General features: G+C 58.3%; 1 protein-coding gene across 1 annotated transcript in view; it reads right to left on the bottom strand.

Annotated features, from left to right (window-relative positions):
• Nucleotides 1–2,009: 2,009 nt before the first annotated feature.
• The window catches only part of B4GALNT3 (beta-1,4-N-acetyl-galactosaminyltransferase 3), a 96,066-nt gene continuing 84,992 nt past the window's right edge, over nt 2,010–13,083 (bottom strand). The window contains exons 10-20 of the mRNA XM_052640891.1: nt 11,423–11,566; nt 10,419–10,528; nt 9,601–9,701; nt 9,328–9,389; nt 7,980–8,781; nt 6,057–6,376; nt 5,206–5,359; nt 4,922–4,994; nt 4,411–4,564; nt 3,693–3,819; nt 2,010–2,118 (exon numbers count right to left, since the gene is read on the bottom strand). Of these exons, the coding sequence (XP_052496851.1) occupies nt 2,010–2,118; nt 3,693–3,819; nt 4,411–4,564; nt 4,922–4,994; nt 5,206–5,359; nt 6,057–6,376; nt 7,980–8,781; nt 9,328–9,389; nt 9,601–9,701; nt 10,419–10,528; nt 11,423–11,566 (2,156 nt within the window). The remainder of the gene's footprint in view (nt 2,119–3,692; nt 3,820–4,410; nt 4,565–4,921; nt 4,995–5,205; nt 5,360–6,056; nt 6,377–7,979; nt 8,782–9,327; nt 9,390–9,600; nt 9,702–10,418; nt 10,529–11,422; nt 11,567–13,083) is intronic.

Genomic DNA, 13,083 nt, shown 5'->3' with positions numbered 1-13,083 from the left:
CACACAGACATACAGGTGATGAAGGGTGATATGGAGAGTCCTTGACATGTCCACTGGAGGCCTCAGAGCTTAGAGATGGCCACGTGAGCCTGGGCCCTCTGCCCAGCCCTCTCCCACCTTGATGGGCAATAGGAAAACACAAGGGCATTTTGTTTTCTGAGAAGATGCTGTATTTAACACTTTCCCTCCCCGCACCCTACACATTTCCCTACCGGGTAGGGGCCATGCCAGGCCCCCTCCATTAAGGCAGATGGTGTGGAGGTAACAAACACAGAATGCAAGGCACTGGCTGGGTCAGAGGGGGTAGCAGGCCGGGGAGGGGAGGCTGGGCAGACACCTGTCCTCAGGAGGAGTGAAGCAGGAGGACCATCTGGGTGGACTCAGGCCTTGCTGGGCAACGCCCAGTGATAAAAGTAGCCCCAGGAAGAAACCTGGCCGCCCAGGCAGCCGCAGTTCTCATCTACTCCCTACAGTCCTTCCCGGAAAGCACGGCGTGTGAGCCAGGACCATAAAAGGCCATAGCCTGAGGGCAGACCGAGCATCCACAAGCCACAATCTATTATGTCCTTCCCCATTTTTTAGGCGGGAGGCAGGGGTTCTCATCAACCTCCAGAAGGTTCTTGCGGGGCTCCATTCTCCTGCAGGCCAAATTCATGCTCTGGGTGACCGCGGGGCCCACCAGGCAGACCCTGCAGTTCCACACACCGAGACCTGGACTCCATCACGACACCGAGTCTGGGCCCAGCGGACTGGCCTCCCGGGCCCCTCCTGGCCTGCTCTGGGCCCTTCCTCACAGACGCTGGGGTTTGCGAGGCCGCGTCCAGGGCACCAGTGGTGAGTTAGAGCAGCGCAGAAGGCAGCAGCAGTAGAAACATCCCCAGTCTAGAGGCGCCTGGGATCATTAGTGCAAGAGAAGTGTGCGATGCGATCTAGGTGACAGAAAGGGTGCCCCAGGCCCCAGAGGCCGAGGGCTGTGCTCCCTGAAACAGCTTCACTTTTCAGTCCTGCTCCCGCTCTGTGGACGCTCTGTGGACGCAACGACATCCTCGCCTCACCTCCCCAGACCTTCCCCACCGGGCCTCCCTTCCATTCCCCAGTTCAGAGGGTCTTTCTCCTCTTCCTCCCTACAGGGCGGCAGGAGGGGGCTGGGCTTCGAGGACTCAGGCTTCCCGCTTCCCTTCTCATCCCTCCCCCTGGACCTCACCCCTCCCCTCATCCTCCCCCCACCCCCCCACCCCCGCCCCGGCTCTGCTTCATGTGGTCCCCAAGGCCCGGCTCATTGGTTCCCTGGCCCCCAACCCCCTGAGGCACTGGGAGGAGTTGGTCCACTCTGTGCTTCCAGTCAGTCTGGAGTCAGTGCGGCTGGAGGGTGAGGTTAATGCCCTGATCCACGGCCAGCTGTCGGTCAGCTACCTGGAAGGTGTGTGTGTCTCGGAGGCAAGGACATGCAGGGCAGCTGCGAACAGCTCCACGTGGGGCCAGCTCCCCAGTTGTCTGGTCCAGGGCCCAGGGACGCACCCATGGGTCTGAGGTATGCAGGGAGGGAGTGCCCTTCCTATAAATGCACAACTCCGCCCCCCTCACAGTCTATGCTGGGTCTGGACATGTGTGGTTTTGGTTTTCTGTTAAAAAAAGAGTAAAACCCCAATAAAATCCGTCCAATAGAAGAGCTTCCAGTCCATGGTCGCTACCCGCTAGGAGCCCTGAGTGGGCACTGGAAGGCACCTCCCGGTCAGTGTGGTGTGGCCAGGCTGGGCTCACCCCCTCGACCTGGTCCCACTGCCCTTCCTGAGAACTTTGCCATCTCTGTCTCGTCTCCTGGCCCCGGAGACCCAGAAGCGGAGGATGGCTGCCGGGGCAGGGGGTACCGACTCAGAGGCTGCTTAGGCCCACCATGGCCTCTGCTGCCCTCCCTTCCCGCTCTGGCAGCGAGCGGGCACTGGCCGGGCCATAGCAGTCCAGGTGCCGGAAGCCATCGGTCCAGCAGGCGCCCCCCCCACACGCTGGGGTTACGGCATCTTCATCTGGCGGCGGTTCCACATGCCCCGCTTGGAATGGAAGTGATGGAAGAAGTTTCGGAGGGAGAGACGCTCCACTTCCAGGCCGGCTTGGAGGATCCTGGGTGGGAGGACGGCGGGATGAGCCACAGAAGCACCGAGGGCAGTGGGGAGAGGGCCAGCCCGCCTGCCACGGCCCCACCAGGCCCTGGCTGCTTCCCATGGGGCAGGGGTGGGGCAGAGAGCCAAACGGCCTGGGCCATGTCTCAGAGCCTCTCTCCCTGGAAAGGATAAATGGATACAGTGGTGGATGCAGTGAGATCAGTGAAGGGCGCAAGTGCTCAGCACACCTGGAGGTCGGCCGGCAGGGGTCCCTCCGCCCTGTCTGATGGAGGGAGTGGGAGTCTGGAAGCAGACCTTGTCCCAGCTCCTACCCCCTTACCCTTCCCACACTCATAGCCTGCTGGGAGGCCTGTGCTCCCAGCAGGTGGCAATAACTGGAATTTGGAGCAGTTTCTTACTCCCTGGGCCTCAGAGGAGGCAGAACTGTGGAGGTCTGCTTTCCCCCAGGGGTGGAGGTAACACCAGGCTTCTCTCTGCTTTGGGGTCTGGCTGTGGAGCTTTATGGGAGCTGTGTTATTTAACACAAGCTCCCTCACCGGCCCTCGTTTGCACCTTAAATCCTCTTAGTATTGTCACCTTCCTTCCTGCCTGCCTGCCTGCCCTCTAGGGAAAAATCAAACAGATCCGATTTTCAAGTTTTCAGATCGGGTTTTCAAGACAGTTACAGCTGAGAGATTAGGGGCAAGTCGTTAACTTCTCCTTGAGGCTTAGTTTTCTAATCTGGAAAACGGAGATGACCACACATCCCTCCCAGAGTCTGGGGAGTGGAGGATGTCCACTAAGAAGGCAGTGGAGGATGTTCATCGCCTGCCCAGTGAGGTGCCCAGTGACTAGGCGGTGGAGAGGTGTCCGGTCTTTCAGGGAGAAGAGTGTCTCTTCCTCGCCAGGGTCCCCTACCCCTAGGGCCCCTGACCTTGCCCCATCTACCTCCTCTGGGCGCTGCTTCAGCAATTACATCCTTTCTCTCTTGGATTCTCCTCCTCTCTCTCCTTCACCCTCACCCCTAAAGCTCAAATCTCAAGGTGTCATCCACTTTCCCCCTCCTCCCCTTGGTGGCGAATTTCCTGAGGAATTTTGAGGCGGAATCTCAGACTAAGCCTCCTGGTTGCTCACCACCCACACACACGCTCTCAAACGCCCTCTCCCTGCGTCCTGCCAGCCTGTCCTCCTCCCCAGCACTCCCTTCTCCCGGGGCTCCAGGGACCCAGAGCCTCCTGGATACTTGATGCTTCCAACGGTCCACACTGGCTCTTATGCTGACCTGTGTTGACTCTCTTCAAGCCCCCAAACTCCAGCCTCCTCCCCAGCTGTGTTCTCCCAAGTGGGCAAGGGGGTGCCCGGTGGACAACATTACCATTCACACCCTTGCAGCTCAGAGTCTGTGCCCTTCCCTAACCGTCTGCCAAGCACCCTCCATGCCCACCCTGCCACACAGGCAGAGGCAGGATCCCCTCCAATAGCTCAGTATCAGTGAAGAAAGGAATCCAAGCCAGTGGGGCCAAGGGGGCTGGACCTGGGGGCCTCTAGCCCCGCCCCTGCCCCAGGCTCCTCCCCAGGCCCCTCTCCAGTCACCTGTCCAGCAGCTCCCAGTCCTCTCCACCCCAGCGGTCTCGGAACTCCTTGGTGTTCATGCCTCCGATCCTGTCCAGGTCTGACTTGTAGATGCCTAGCAGCCCGAATCCGTTCACCTCCCAGTAGCCTGCAGACAGACAAGCCCCAGGAGAACTGAACCCAGGCCAGGAGGGGGCTCCAGGGTTGCACCCCTAGAGCCTTTTCTGGGAGGCGGAAGACTCTCATCTGAATGAGCCCTTTTCCTGTTTGTGGGGAAAGCCCTCTGAGCTAAGTTTCCGGGTCCAGAGAAGGCAGCAGTCCCCCAAGGAGGGACCAAGGGCTGGTGACAGGCTCCCAGGAGGCTCTGCCAACAGCAGCCCCCGAGGGTGCAGCCATGCCTGGCTCCCTCTCCATGCAGGAAACCTCTCATCTCTGCATCCTGAGCGGGCACACAGTCTGGCACATAGTAAGTGCTTGGTAAATGTCTGATGAACAAATGAAGGGGAAAACACAGAAAGTGTTCAGCCTTGCTGCTGCCGCTGCTGCCGCTCCCGTCAGCTCAGCCCTGGGCCACTTCGTGGTCTGCCCAGGTGAGCAGGGCTGCCAGGTGAGCGGAGACGGGGAAGAGGAAGGGATGGAGAAGGGGTGCTGCCTCGGTAGACCGGACTGTCTCCAGCTCTGGGTTAAGCACCAAGGCATAGAGGTCTTTCCTACCCTCCCGAGCCCAGGGAAGGCTCACCCTCGGGCCACTGGGGGGTGGCCCCGCAGTGCAGCCTCATGACCATGGGGGCGAAAGCCATCTTGCCCTCCACGCAGTGCTTCCGGATGGTGTCGATGATGCCAGCTGGGAAGTGGATGTGGAGGTCACAGAGGAAGATGATGCTGTGCGGGTCCTGGGGACAGATGGGGGCATCAGCAGTCCACCTAGACCAGGGTGAGGAGCCCAGGACACTCTAGGACCATCCTCTGGCTCTCTCCCATTTCAGTGACCAACAAGCTTGCGTGAAACAAAGTGCTGGACGTATTTCCACGGCCCTGGGCGTTGGGGCACAATTCTCGTGATCAGAGAGGGAACCCTGACTGTCTTCGTGGATGCTGGGGACTCTGGACAAATGCTCCCACCCTGGCCCTGGACCTACAGAGTAGCTCAGAGAACCATGTGTCTTGCGCCTTCCTCCCCGAGGAGCTGGCCATCTGACGGTCTCTTCACCAGCCTTTGTCGTCTCCCAGGCCCCTCTCAGGCTGCTTACCTTCACCAGATCCACACCAGCCTGGAGTCCAGCTGAGCGTTCGAAATTCCCCCTTAGCTTCATGTACTGGTAGCTGCGGGGAGAGCAAAAGAGAGGTTGAGCCTCAGGACCCAGCTGTGACGGCCCCAGGAGGAAGCTGGCGGGCAGCACAGAGGTGATGCAGGCTCCTGGGATGGGACTCTGGGTGGGTGAATCCTCTGGGAAAAGCTAGACTGGGAATCAGGGAACTGATAGGACTTCAGGAAGAGGTTGCTCAGGCTGTACCCCACCGGGAACACCCTCACCTCCGCAGCTTGGACTGTTTCAGGGCCGTCTCGACGTCCATGTCTTCGCTGCTATAGTCAGTGACGATGATGTTGAAGTGCGGGTCGCTGGTGACCCGGGACAGGGTCTCCATGTCTCTGATGAATTGCTGCACCCAGCGTGCCTGGTTCTTCACTGCCCAGCGGGGTGGGGAGAAAGAAGTGGAGTAATGCAAAGGAGTGCCTCTTTACTCCCAGGTCCTGTGTGGTCAGGAGTCCCATTGGACCTTTGCTTAGGGCAATGCGGCTACAAGAAAGGTTAGCAGGGCAGTGGGGGTCGGAGGGCAGCGGGAAAGTTCCTGGTACGGGGGCCTCTCCAACCCCTCCCTGCACAGCCTCCCAGGCAGGGCCCCACGGAAAGCCTGGAGCTGGAGCTTGTCATCTGCTCTCATAGTAACCCTCCTGGGCCCTGACAGTCCAACCCACCAGCTGTCCATCCCATGATCACCCTGCACTTCCTGTCTGACCCCCTCTAACCCGTTCAACTCCTGTGATTGGCTCCCCTCTCCCTCTCTCGTTATGAAAACCAGCCAGCCCATTCCCCAAGCCCCTCCCTGTCTCACTGCCCCAGGCCAGCAGCCCTGGCCCATTGTTTATTCCCAACCCTGCATGCAGGTTCCACAGGAAGAGCTGCCGGTCAGCCGTCCTTCTCAGCTCCCGCCCTGACGGCCCAGGTCACCTGAGACCAGTTACTTTGCTCCCGTGAGCCCCAGTTTCCCACAGTGGTCGTTCCCCCAGGTTCTGTGAGATCACGTCAGGGAGCAGAGACCAGGTGCTTGCTATCTCACGAGGCCTCTGGTCGGCTGAGGGCACCTAGGCAGCGGGAGGCTCACCCGGCACGATGAAGTGGACCACGGCGCGGTGGTTCCAGGAGAAGCCCTGGGGCCAGCACAGCTTGGGCTCCGGGGCCCGGGCACCTGGGACGTGCCTCTGGAAGTCATGCGGGCTCCAGACCAGGCCCTGCAGGTTCAGGGCCTCGGCCTCCTTCCCGCTCACTGCATCAGTGCCCTGCCAGCCGCGCGTGGACACGAACTCCGAGAGCCGCACCAGGCGCTGGCCTTGCTCCAGGAGCTCGAGCTCCAGGAGGTAGCGGCCCCCACGGAGGTGGTCCTGCCGCTTCTCTACATTCACAATGCGCTGAAGCTGGTACCTCCTGGAAGAAAGGGTGGGAGGCTTCTGTCACTCCACCCCATGCGTCAGGAGACCCCGGGCTTTGCCCAGCTTTGCGGCTGGTTAACATGCTCGCACGATGCTTACCCGTTCCAGCAAGCACTGCCATCATCTTTAAAAAAGGATCCATAGAGATGGATGAGCTAGTCTCTTCGAGCTCTAAGACCCTAAGTATTCAGCATGTAAGGTGGAGGCATGAGTCATAGTGAAGAGATTCCTTCAGAAACTAACCCTCATTACTACACAGCTCTGTTCAGTCAACAGTGCAAAAGACACAACGGGGACTTCCCTGGTGGTCCAGTGGTTAAGAATCCGCCTGCCCACGCCGGGGATGTGAGTTCGATCCCTAGTCCTGAAAGATCTCACACACCGCAGAGCAACTAAGCCCATGTACCCCAGCTCTTGAGCCTGTGTGCCACAGCGACTGAGTCCGCACGCCACACCTAGACAGCAACAAAGACCCAGCACAGCCTAAAAATAAATGTACTTTAAAAAACACATATGGCTAGTAAAAGAATAATTTTAAAAGAAGAGACACGACAGACGACTGGAAACGCTGACTGGTTGGCCCGACGTCACTACTCACAAGGGAAATGAAATCAAAACCACCGTGCAGTACCACTCCACATCCACTAGCGTGGCTATTTTCAAAAAAAAGCAAAATTAGAATTGGTGAGATTATGGAGAAACTGGAGCCTTTATACACCGCTGATGAGAATGTAAAATGGTACAGATGATTTGCAAAAGAGTTGGCAGCTCCTCGAAATGTTAAACCTAGAGTTACTCTATGACCCAGCCATTCAATCCCAAGGAATTTACCCAAGAGAACTGAAAACAGGGTCACGCAAACACCCGGTACATGAATGTTCATAGCAGCATCATTCGTAAGAGCAAAAGGTGGAGACAACCAAATGTCCATCAACTGATGAATAAACAGACATGTAGTCTGCCCAGACAGTGGAATATGACACAGCTGTACAAAGAAATGAGGCACTGATACACTCTACAATGTGCACTCGCCTTGGAAGCATCTGCTAAGTGGAAGACGCCAGACACACGTGAAATGTCTGACGTAGGTAAATCTACAGGGACCAAGCAGAGCAGTGGTTGCCAGAGTCTGGGAGGAAGGAGGTAAACTGCTAACCGGATTTCTTTTAAAAGTGAGGAAAACATTCTCGAATCAGATAGGGGTGGTGGCTGCACAACATTCTAAATATACTTGAAAACTACTCAACTGGACACTCCTAAATGGTGAATTAAATGATATATTCCTTTTATCTCAATTAGAAAAATATCAGTGGGCTGAAAACAAACGAATGAATGAAAAAAAAACAAGCACTCAGTCGTGGCCTTCTGCCGCCACCCTTCCAGCCCACATCTGGGGTCTCAGGGTGTCTTTTTAGAGCCAGTTTTGCTAGTTGCACCTCTTTACCGGCTCCTTGCACGAGCACGTTCCCAGAGCTCAGCCCATGCCCAGGGCCAGGCCCTGAGGGTTTCAGACCTTGCCCGATGGTGGGACCAAGACCTGAAGGCATGCATCCTCCCAGGCGCCCCTTCCCGCCCGGCCCAAGAGCCCTTTACCTTACCCCCGGATCCTCTGGTTGAGCTTCTTCAGGAAGACCCGCGTGACCTCGAGCGCCTCCTGCTCCGGAAGCAGCAGGTTGCCCGATGTGTTACAGCTCAGGTCGATCCAGTCCGTCCGTAGCGCTTGCAAGTCCAGGTCGTGGGCGCTGAAGGTCTGCTCCCAGTTCACCACCGGGTCGAACATGGACAGGTACTCCAACACCTCGCTCACATCCTCCTCGTCCTCCCCCTCATCCTCCCCCTCGGCCTCACCCTCCGTTTGTCCTTCTTGGCCGCCTACTGCCACCACCACATCCTGCTCCTCGGGCCAGCCCCCCCTGGGGTCTGGAGGCTCCATCCTATCGCCCCTTCTCTGCTCTGCGATGTACGACTCGACCTGGTTCAGCCACTGAGACCGCCCGAGCATCTTCCCAGGACTGGCACCAGCGGTCCTGGGCCTCTTCGCTGGTGGCGAGCGCCCGGCCAGGGGTTCCGGGGGCCACTTGTCAGGATGCTGCAGAGCCTGGTAGGGCTCGAGGCTGGGCTTCCTCGCCTTCTTGTCTGCTGGCTGGGCAGTGGCGGTGCTGGGCCTCATGGGGAGGGAGGCTGTGGAGTTCTGCCAGGGAGTGGGTGCTGCCAGGCCCTCCTGGGCCCGAGCCAGGAGTCTCCGCAGGTTTTGGAGGCGGCGGTCAGGGGCATCCTGCCCAGGAGCTGTGGGGGGGCCTGTCTTCCCCACTGGCATCCTGGCATTCTGGCCATCAGGGGCAGGGGTATCCTCTGCCGCATCTCCATACTGGGATTCTTCTAGAAGGCCATCCTCGAAACCTGCTGTTAAAACCATCCTTCACATGGGCTTTTCAACCTCTCCCCAACAAGACCCAGAAGACAGCTGAGGACCAGGGAGGTGAGATGGGCAAAGGTCCCCAGCAAGACCCAGGGTGAGTTACTCAGCCTCAACTAACCCAGTGTCTCCATCGGTATAAAGCATTGTTGTCAAGGGTGGTGACAGGAGGGATAGAAAGTGCTAGCAGGGGCCCAGTGGATGGCCGGGGTCAGGCCCCAGCCCTGCAAAGTGAGAGGCCGTGGGAGGACAGTGCTTCTGTAGGGCAGTTTCCTAAGTGCAGGGCAGGCAAGGCCCTCGGGCCTTCAGGGCATGTCCGCCAGGGCCCTGAATCTCCTCCTCTGGACCACCTCACTTTCGAAACATCCCAACTTGTGTCTTGGAAGTTAAGGGGGCGAAGGGCTGCTCCCCATCTCTTAGGCCTGGGGAAAGGGGCTGCAGGGTTTGCATTCTAAGCTCCTGGGGGTGGTTCTGGCCCAGTCTGGACTGTCACCCTCCAGCCTGGCCCGGAGGCTCAGCCATCACTCTACCTGGCTGCTCTGGGCCCTGCTTCTGAGGCTGGTCAATCTTGATGTAGTCTTGAAAGCTGAGCCTGCAGTGGGGAGGAGGGGAGCTCTGAGGGCACAGCTGGCTGGGGGTACAGAGGAGAGGGGTATGAGCGTGTGTGCATGTGTGTACATATATATGTGTGCACGTGCATGCGTGTGTGAAGCGCCCAGGAAAAGCCAAGGCCCCCGGTGGAGTGCCCTCATAGCCTCCTTGGTCCAGGGAGCTCTCCTGGCTCCCTCGACTCAGTGCCTCACCTGTCTTGGTAGTAGGCGTTTTCCTGGTAGAAGCACTTATTCTGAGTCTCCATGTGGCTCAGGCGAGTGTAGTCATTAGGGTAAACAAAGGACAGGTGAATCTGGTGGGCGGAGGAGGAAGGCACGGGGCTGCTGTGGACCAAGCACCTGGATTCCGGCCACTCTTTACCCCCCTCCTGGGACCTGGGTGGCACGTGCCCCCCGAGCCGGGCTCCCTGGTGCCCACTTCCCATCTCCTGCCCCAGCTCATCCAGCTGCAGCCGAGACCACCCACCTCTCCTCCTGTGGCCTTTCCGGCCGACAGCACCCCAGGACCAAACCCCGCTACTCCCTACACTGCTTTTTGCCCCCCTTCAAACACAGCTCTAGGCCACGGCCACCAAAACCCTCTCAACCCTGCCCCGCAGCTGCCCCTGGCCCTCTGCCCTGCCTCCAGTCTCCCCCGCCATCATCTCTGGGCCCAGGAGCCCAGCATCACCCCACCTCTCGGCCTCCACACGGGGTCTGGATTCTCTAAAGCCGAGCCCCTCCACAGTTCACCTCCCCAGCACCTCGTCTATAGTTTAACAAATACCACTGCCCTTGGGTAGAGGGTAGGAGGCCTTGGCCAGGCCACACACTGCACAGCACCAGGCTCTGCAGGGCTGCCCACCCAGGATGGGCACCCGCGGAATACCAGCGGTGTAGCGTGAGAAGGCTGGGCACAGTGGAGTGCCAGTTCTCTGGGCCCAGGGCCTCTGGGGTGTGGCGTGGGGAGGAAGGGGTCAGCCTCAGCCAGCCCCTCCCATTCCAGCCCCTGTCGCCCAGGCGAGACTTACAAACCGGAGTCCCTGGTAGCGCTGCAGAGGGAGCCCGTCCACCAGGTAGCTGGGCTTGTAGGGGCAGTCAGGCAGGACGTGTCGGAGCTGAGCCTTGGGGATCAGAGGCACTGGAGGTGGAAGGAGGTGGCTGAGGGCTGCGGGCTGCAGCCTGGAGCCTGCACGTGTCTATCTTTGCTCGTGAGAGAGTCCACATCCGGTGGTTGAGGCTGCTAAACCAAGCTGGCCCCCCCTCAAGGGTGGGGGTGGCATTCACAGGGCACCTTGGAGACAAGGAGCTTGGACACAGTCCCCGGCTCAAGGCACAGTAGAGCGCTGGGATCGCTGTACACGGCCAGTCTCAAAACAGGTTTCGAAACTTCCAAGAGGCCACAAAGCCTCACCCGAGTACAGCGTCAGTAACTGAATTTCCTTCCACTTGTCATGGAGGGGCATGGGGGTGGGGGGAAGGGGACACGTCATCTTTTAAGTTTTATTTTATAGTATTTATTTGGCTGCTCTGGGTCTTAGCTGCAGCCTGTGAACTATTTAGTTGTGGCGTGTGGGATCTAGTTCCTCGACCAGGGATGAAACCTGGGCCCCCTGCACTGGGAGCGAGGAGTCTTAGCCACTGGACCCTCAGGGAAGTCTACGTCAACTTTTAAAATGTAAATGCCCCTGACAGTTTAAGGCCCCAATGCCTTAGTGGGGACACGCTTCTCTCACTGGACAAGAGCTAGAGTCCGGTGAGAAGCTGATACCTGCAATTGCAGGGGCCTGTCTGGATTCTGGCTCTGCTTCTTGTCCTGACACGTTAGCTCTGTAATGATCGGTACGACTGTGAAGTGGTCCGTCTGTATTTCTGCACTGTTCTGTACATGTGTTCTATTTCACAGACGTGAAAGCAAAAAGCCTCTGGTTTGGGGACACTGTGTAGGATAGAAGCCTCCCGAGTCTCCTCCCTGACACCATGGGCCTGGCAGTACATCCCCAGGCCAGAGGTCAAGTGCGTGGCGAGGTCTTACCTCTGTAGAGAGTGTCCCGAGGGTCGGGCCGCAGCATGTCGGCAGGTGGTTGTTCGTCAGTGGGAAGGGGGTCTGGGGGGCGCACGTGGCTGGCTGCTGTCTGCGGGATGTGGTCCACCTCGTCCATCCTCAGGAGGGTCTCATCTGGGCCCAGGGAGGAAAGAGCAGGACAGCCGTGACTCCCAGAGAAGCCAGCCCAGAAGCCAGGCCCCGGCCTTCTCGAGGGGCTGGGAAGGGGCCAGGTCAAGGCTCCAGGACCAGCCGCCCCACAGCCTGGTACAGTCTGTGTGTGTGTGTGTTTAGTTGATCAGTTGTGTCTGACGCTACAATCCTTTGGACTATAGCCCTCCAGGCTCCTCGGTCTATGGGATTCTCCAGGCCAGACTACTGGAGTGGGTTGCCATTTCCTCTGCCAGGGAATCTTCCCGACCCAGGGACTGAACCTGCGTCCCCTGTGTTCCCTGCATTGCAGGTGTATTCCTTACCTGCTGGAGCCATCAGGGAATATACAGCCATCAGGTACTGTCTAGGATGTGCCCAATCCCTGCCCCCCAAAGCCATGCCCCCAAAACCTGTGGCTTCAGCTGTTTCTCTCCCCTGGAACCCCCCACCAGTCCCATGGCTGGCACACACCACAGTTCTGCATGAACTGGAAAAAGCCACCTCCTGCTCAAAATGCTTTCCTGCCATCTGCTAGAAATCTGTCCTTAGAAGTATATTCAGCTTAACAAATATGTGAAAAGCACTTTCTACGTAATAAGCCAGACACTGTTCCGAGTGTCTGACAAATATCAACCATTAATCTTCATCACCGCTGTGACTTAAGTACAGCATGATTCCTACTTTACAGACAAAGAACTCGGGCGAATGGAAGCAGTCTTGTGCCTGAAATCACACAGCAGACAGGTTGGCAAAGCTGAGTGTGAATGCAGGGTGTCTGCCTCAGGCTCCCCAGCAGGCCTAAGCCCATGCCCAGGTGAGCAGGGCACCCTGAGGCTCAGCACCTCCCTCTGGCCTCCGGGGGTGTTTGCTCTCTGCCTGAGGGTTCAATTGCCTTGGCCCACAGAGTTTTCCTTCTATGCTAGAGGCTGGCAACGTCTGGCCCATCTTATAGGTTTTCTACCTGAATTTGCTGCGGGCTTCTTTATTCTTGGTTCACACTGATTCCAACTCTCCCTTCTTCTGCTCCTCCTGCTCTGACCCTGTGGCCTCTTGCTTGGTCGCTAGCAGCCTCCCCTCACCCACCTTATCTCTTCCCCATGACCACCCTCTTCTGTGAGTCAAACGTGCCATTTCTTACTTCCTCCTGCCCTCCACACACACTGCCCGCCATCTCCTGGGCTCCTCCAGACCCGCCTTGCCTTCTTGCTAGGGCCTCTGCTGCGCCCGCTCCTCCTACACCTGGGCCCATGCGGGCTATACCCGCCGGTGGAGACTGCTCCGTGGGGCCTCCAGACAGGAAATCACAAGCCATGATGAGTGTGATCGGAGAGTCCACGGGCTGCAGCCAGAAAGCAGGTCAGCACGCTTTCTCTCCCCTGGCCACGGCTGTGCAAGAACCATGGCGGCTCACCTGCAAAGTAGGGGCTTGGCTGCCCTCAGAAGTTTTTTTCACCTGGACTGAGCCTCACAGTTTCTGGAGTGCCTTGGAATCATGCAGA

The sequence above is a fragment of the Budorcas taxicolor genome, chromosome 5 (assembly GCF_023091745.1).
Source record: "Budorcas taxicolor isolate Tak-1 chromosome 5, Takin1.1, whole genome shotgun sequence".
NCBI classification, from domain to species: domain Eukaryota; kingdom Metazoa; phylum Chordata; class Mammalia; order Artiodactyla; family Bovidae; genus Budorcas; species Budorcas taxicolor.
This window is presented reverse-complemented; position numbering and strand designations above follow the sequence as displayed.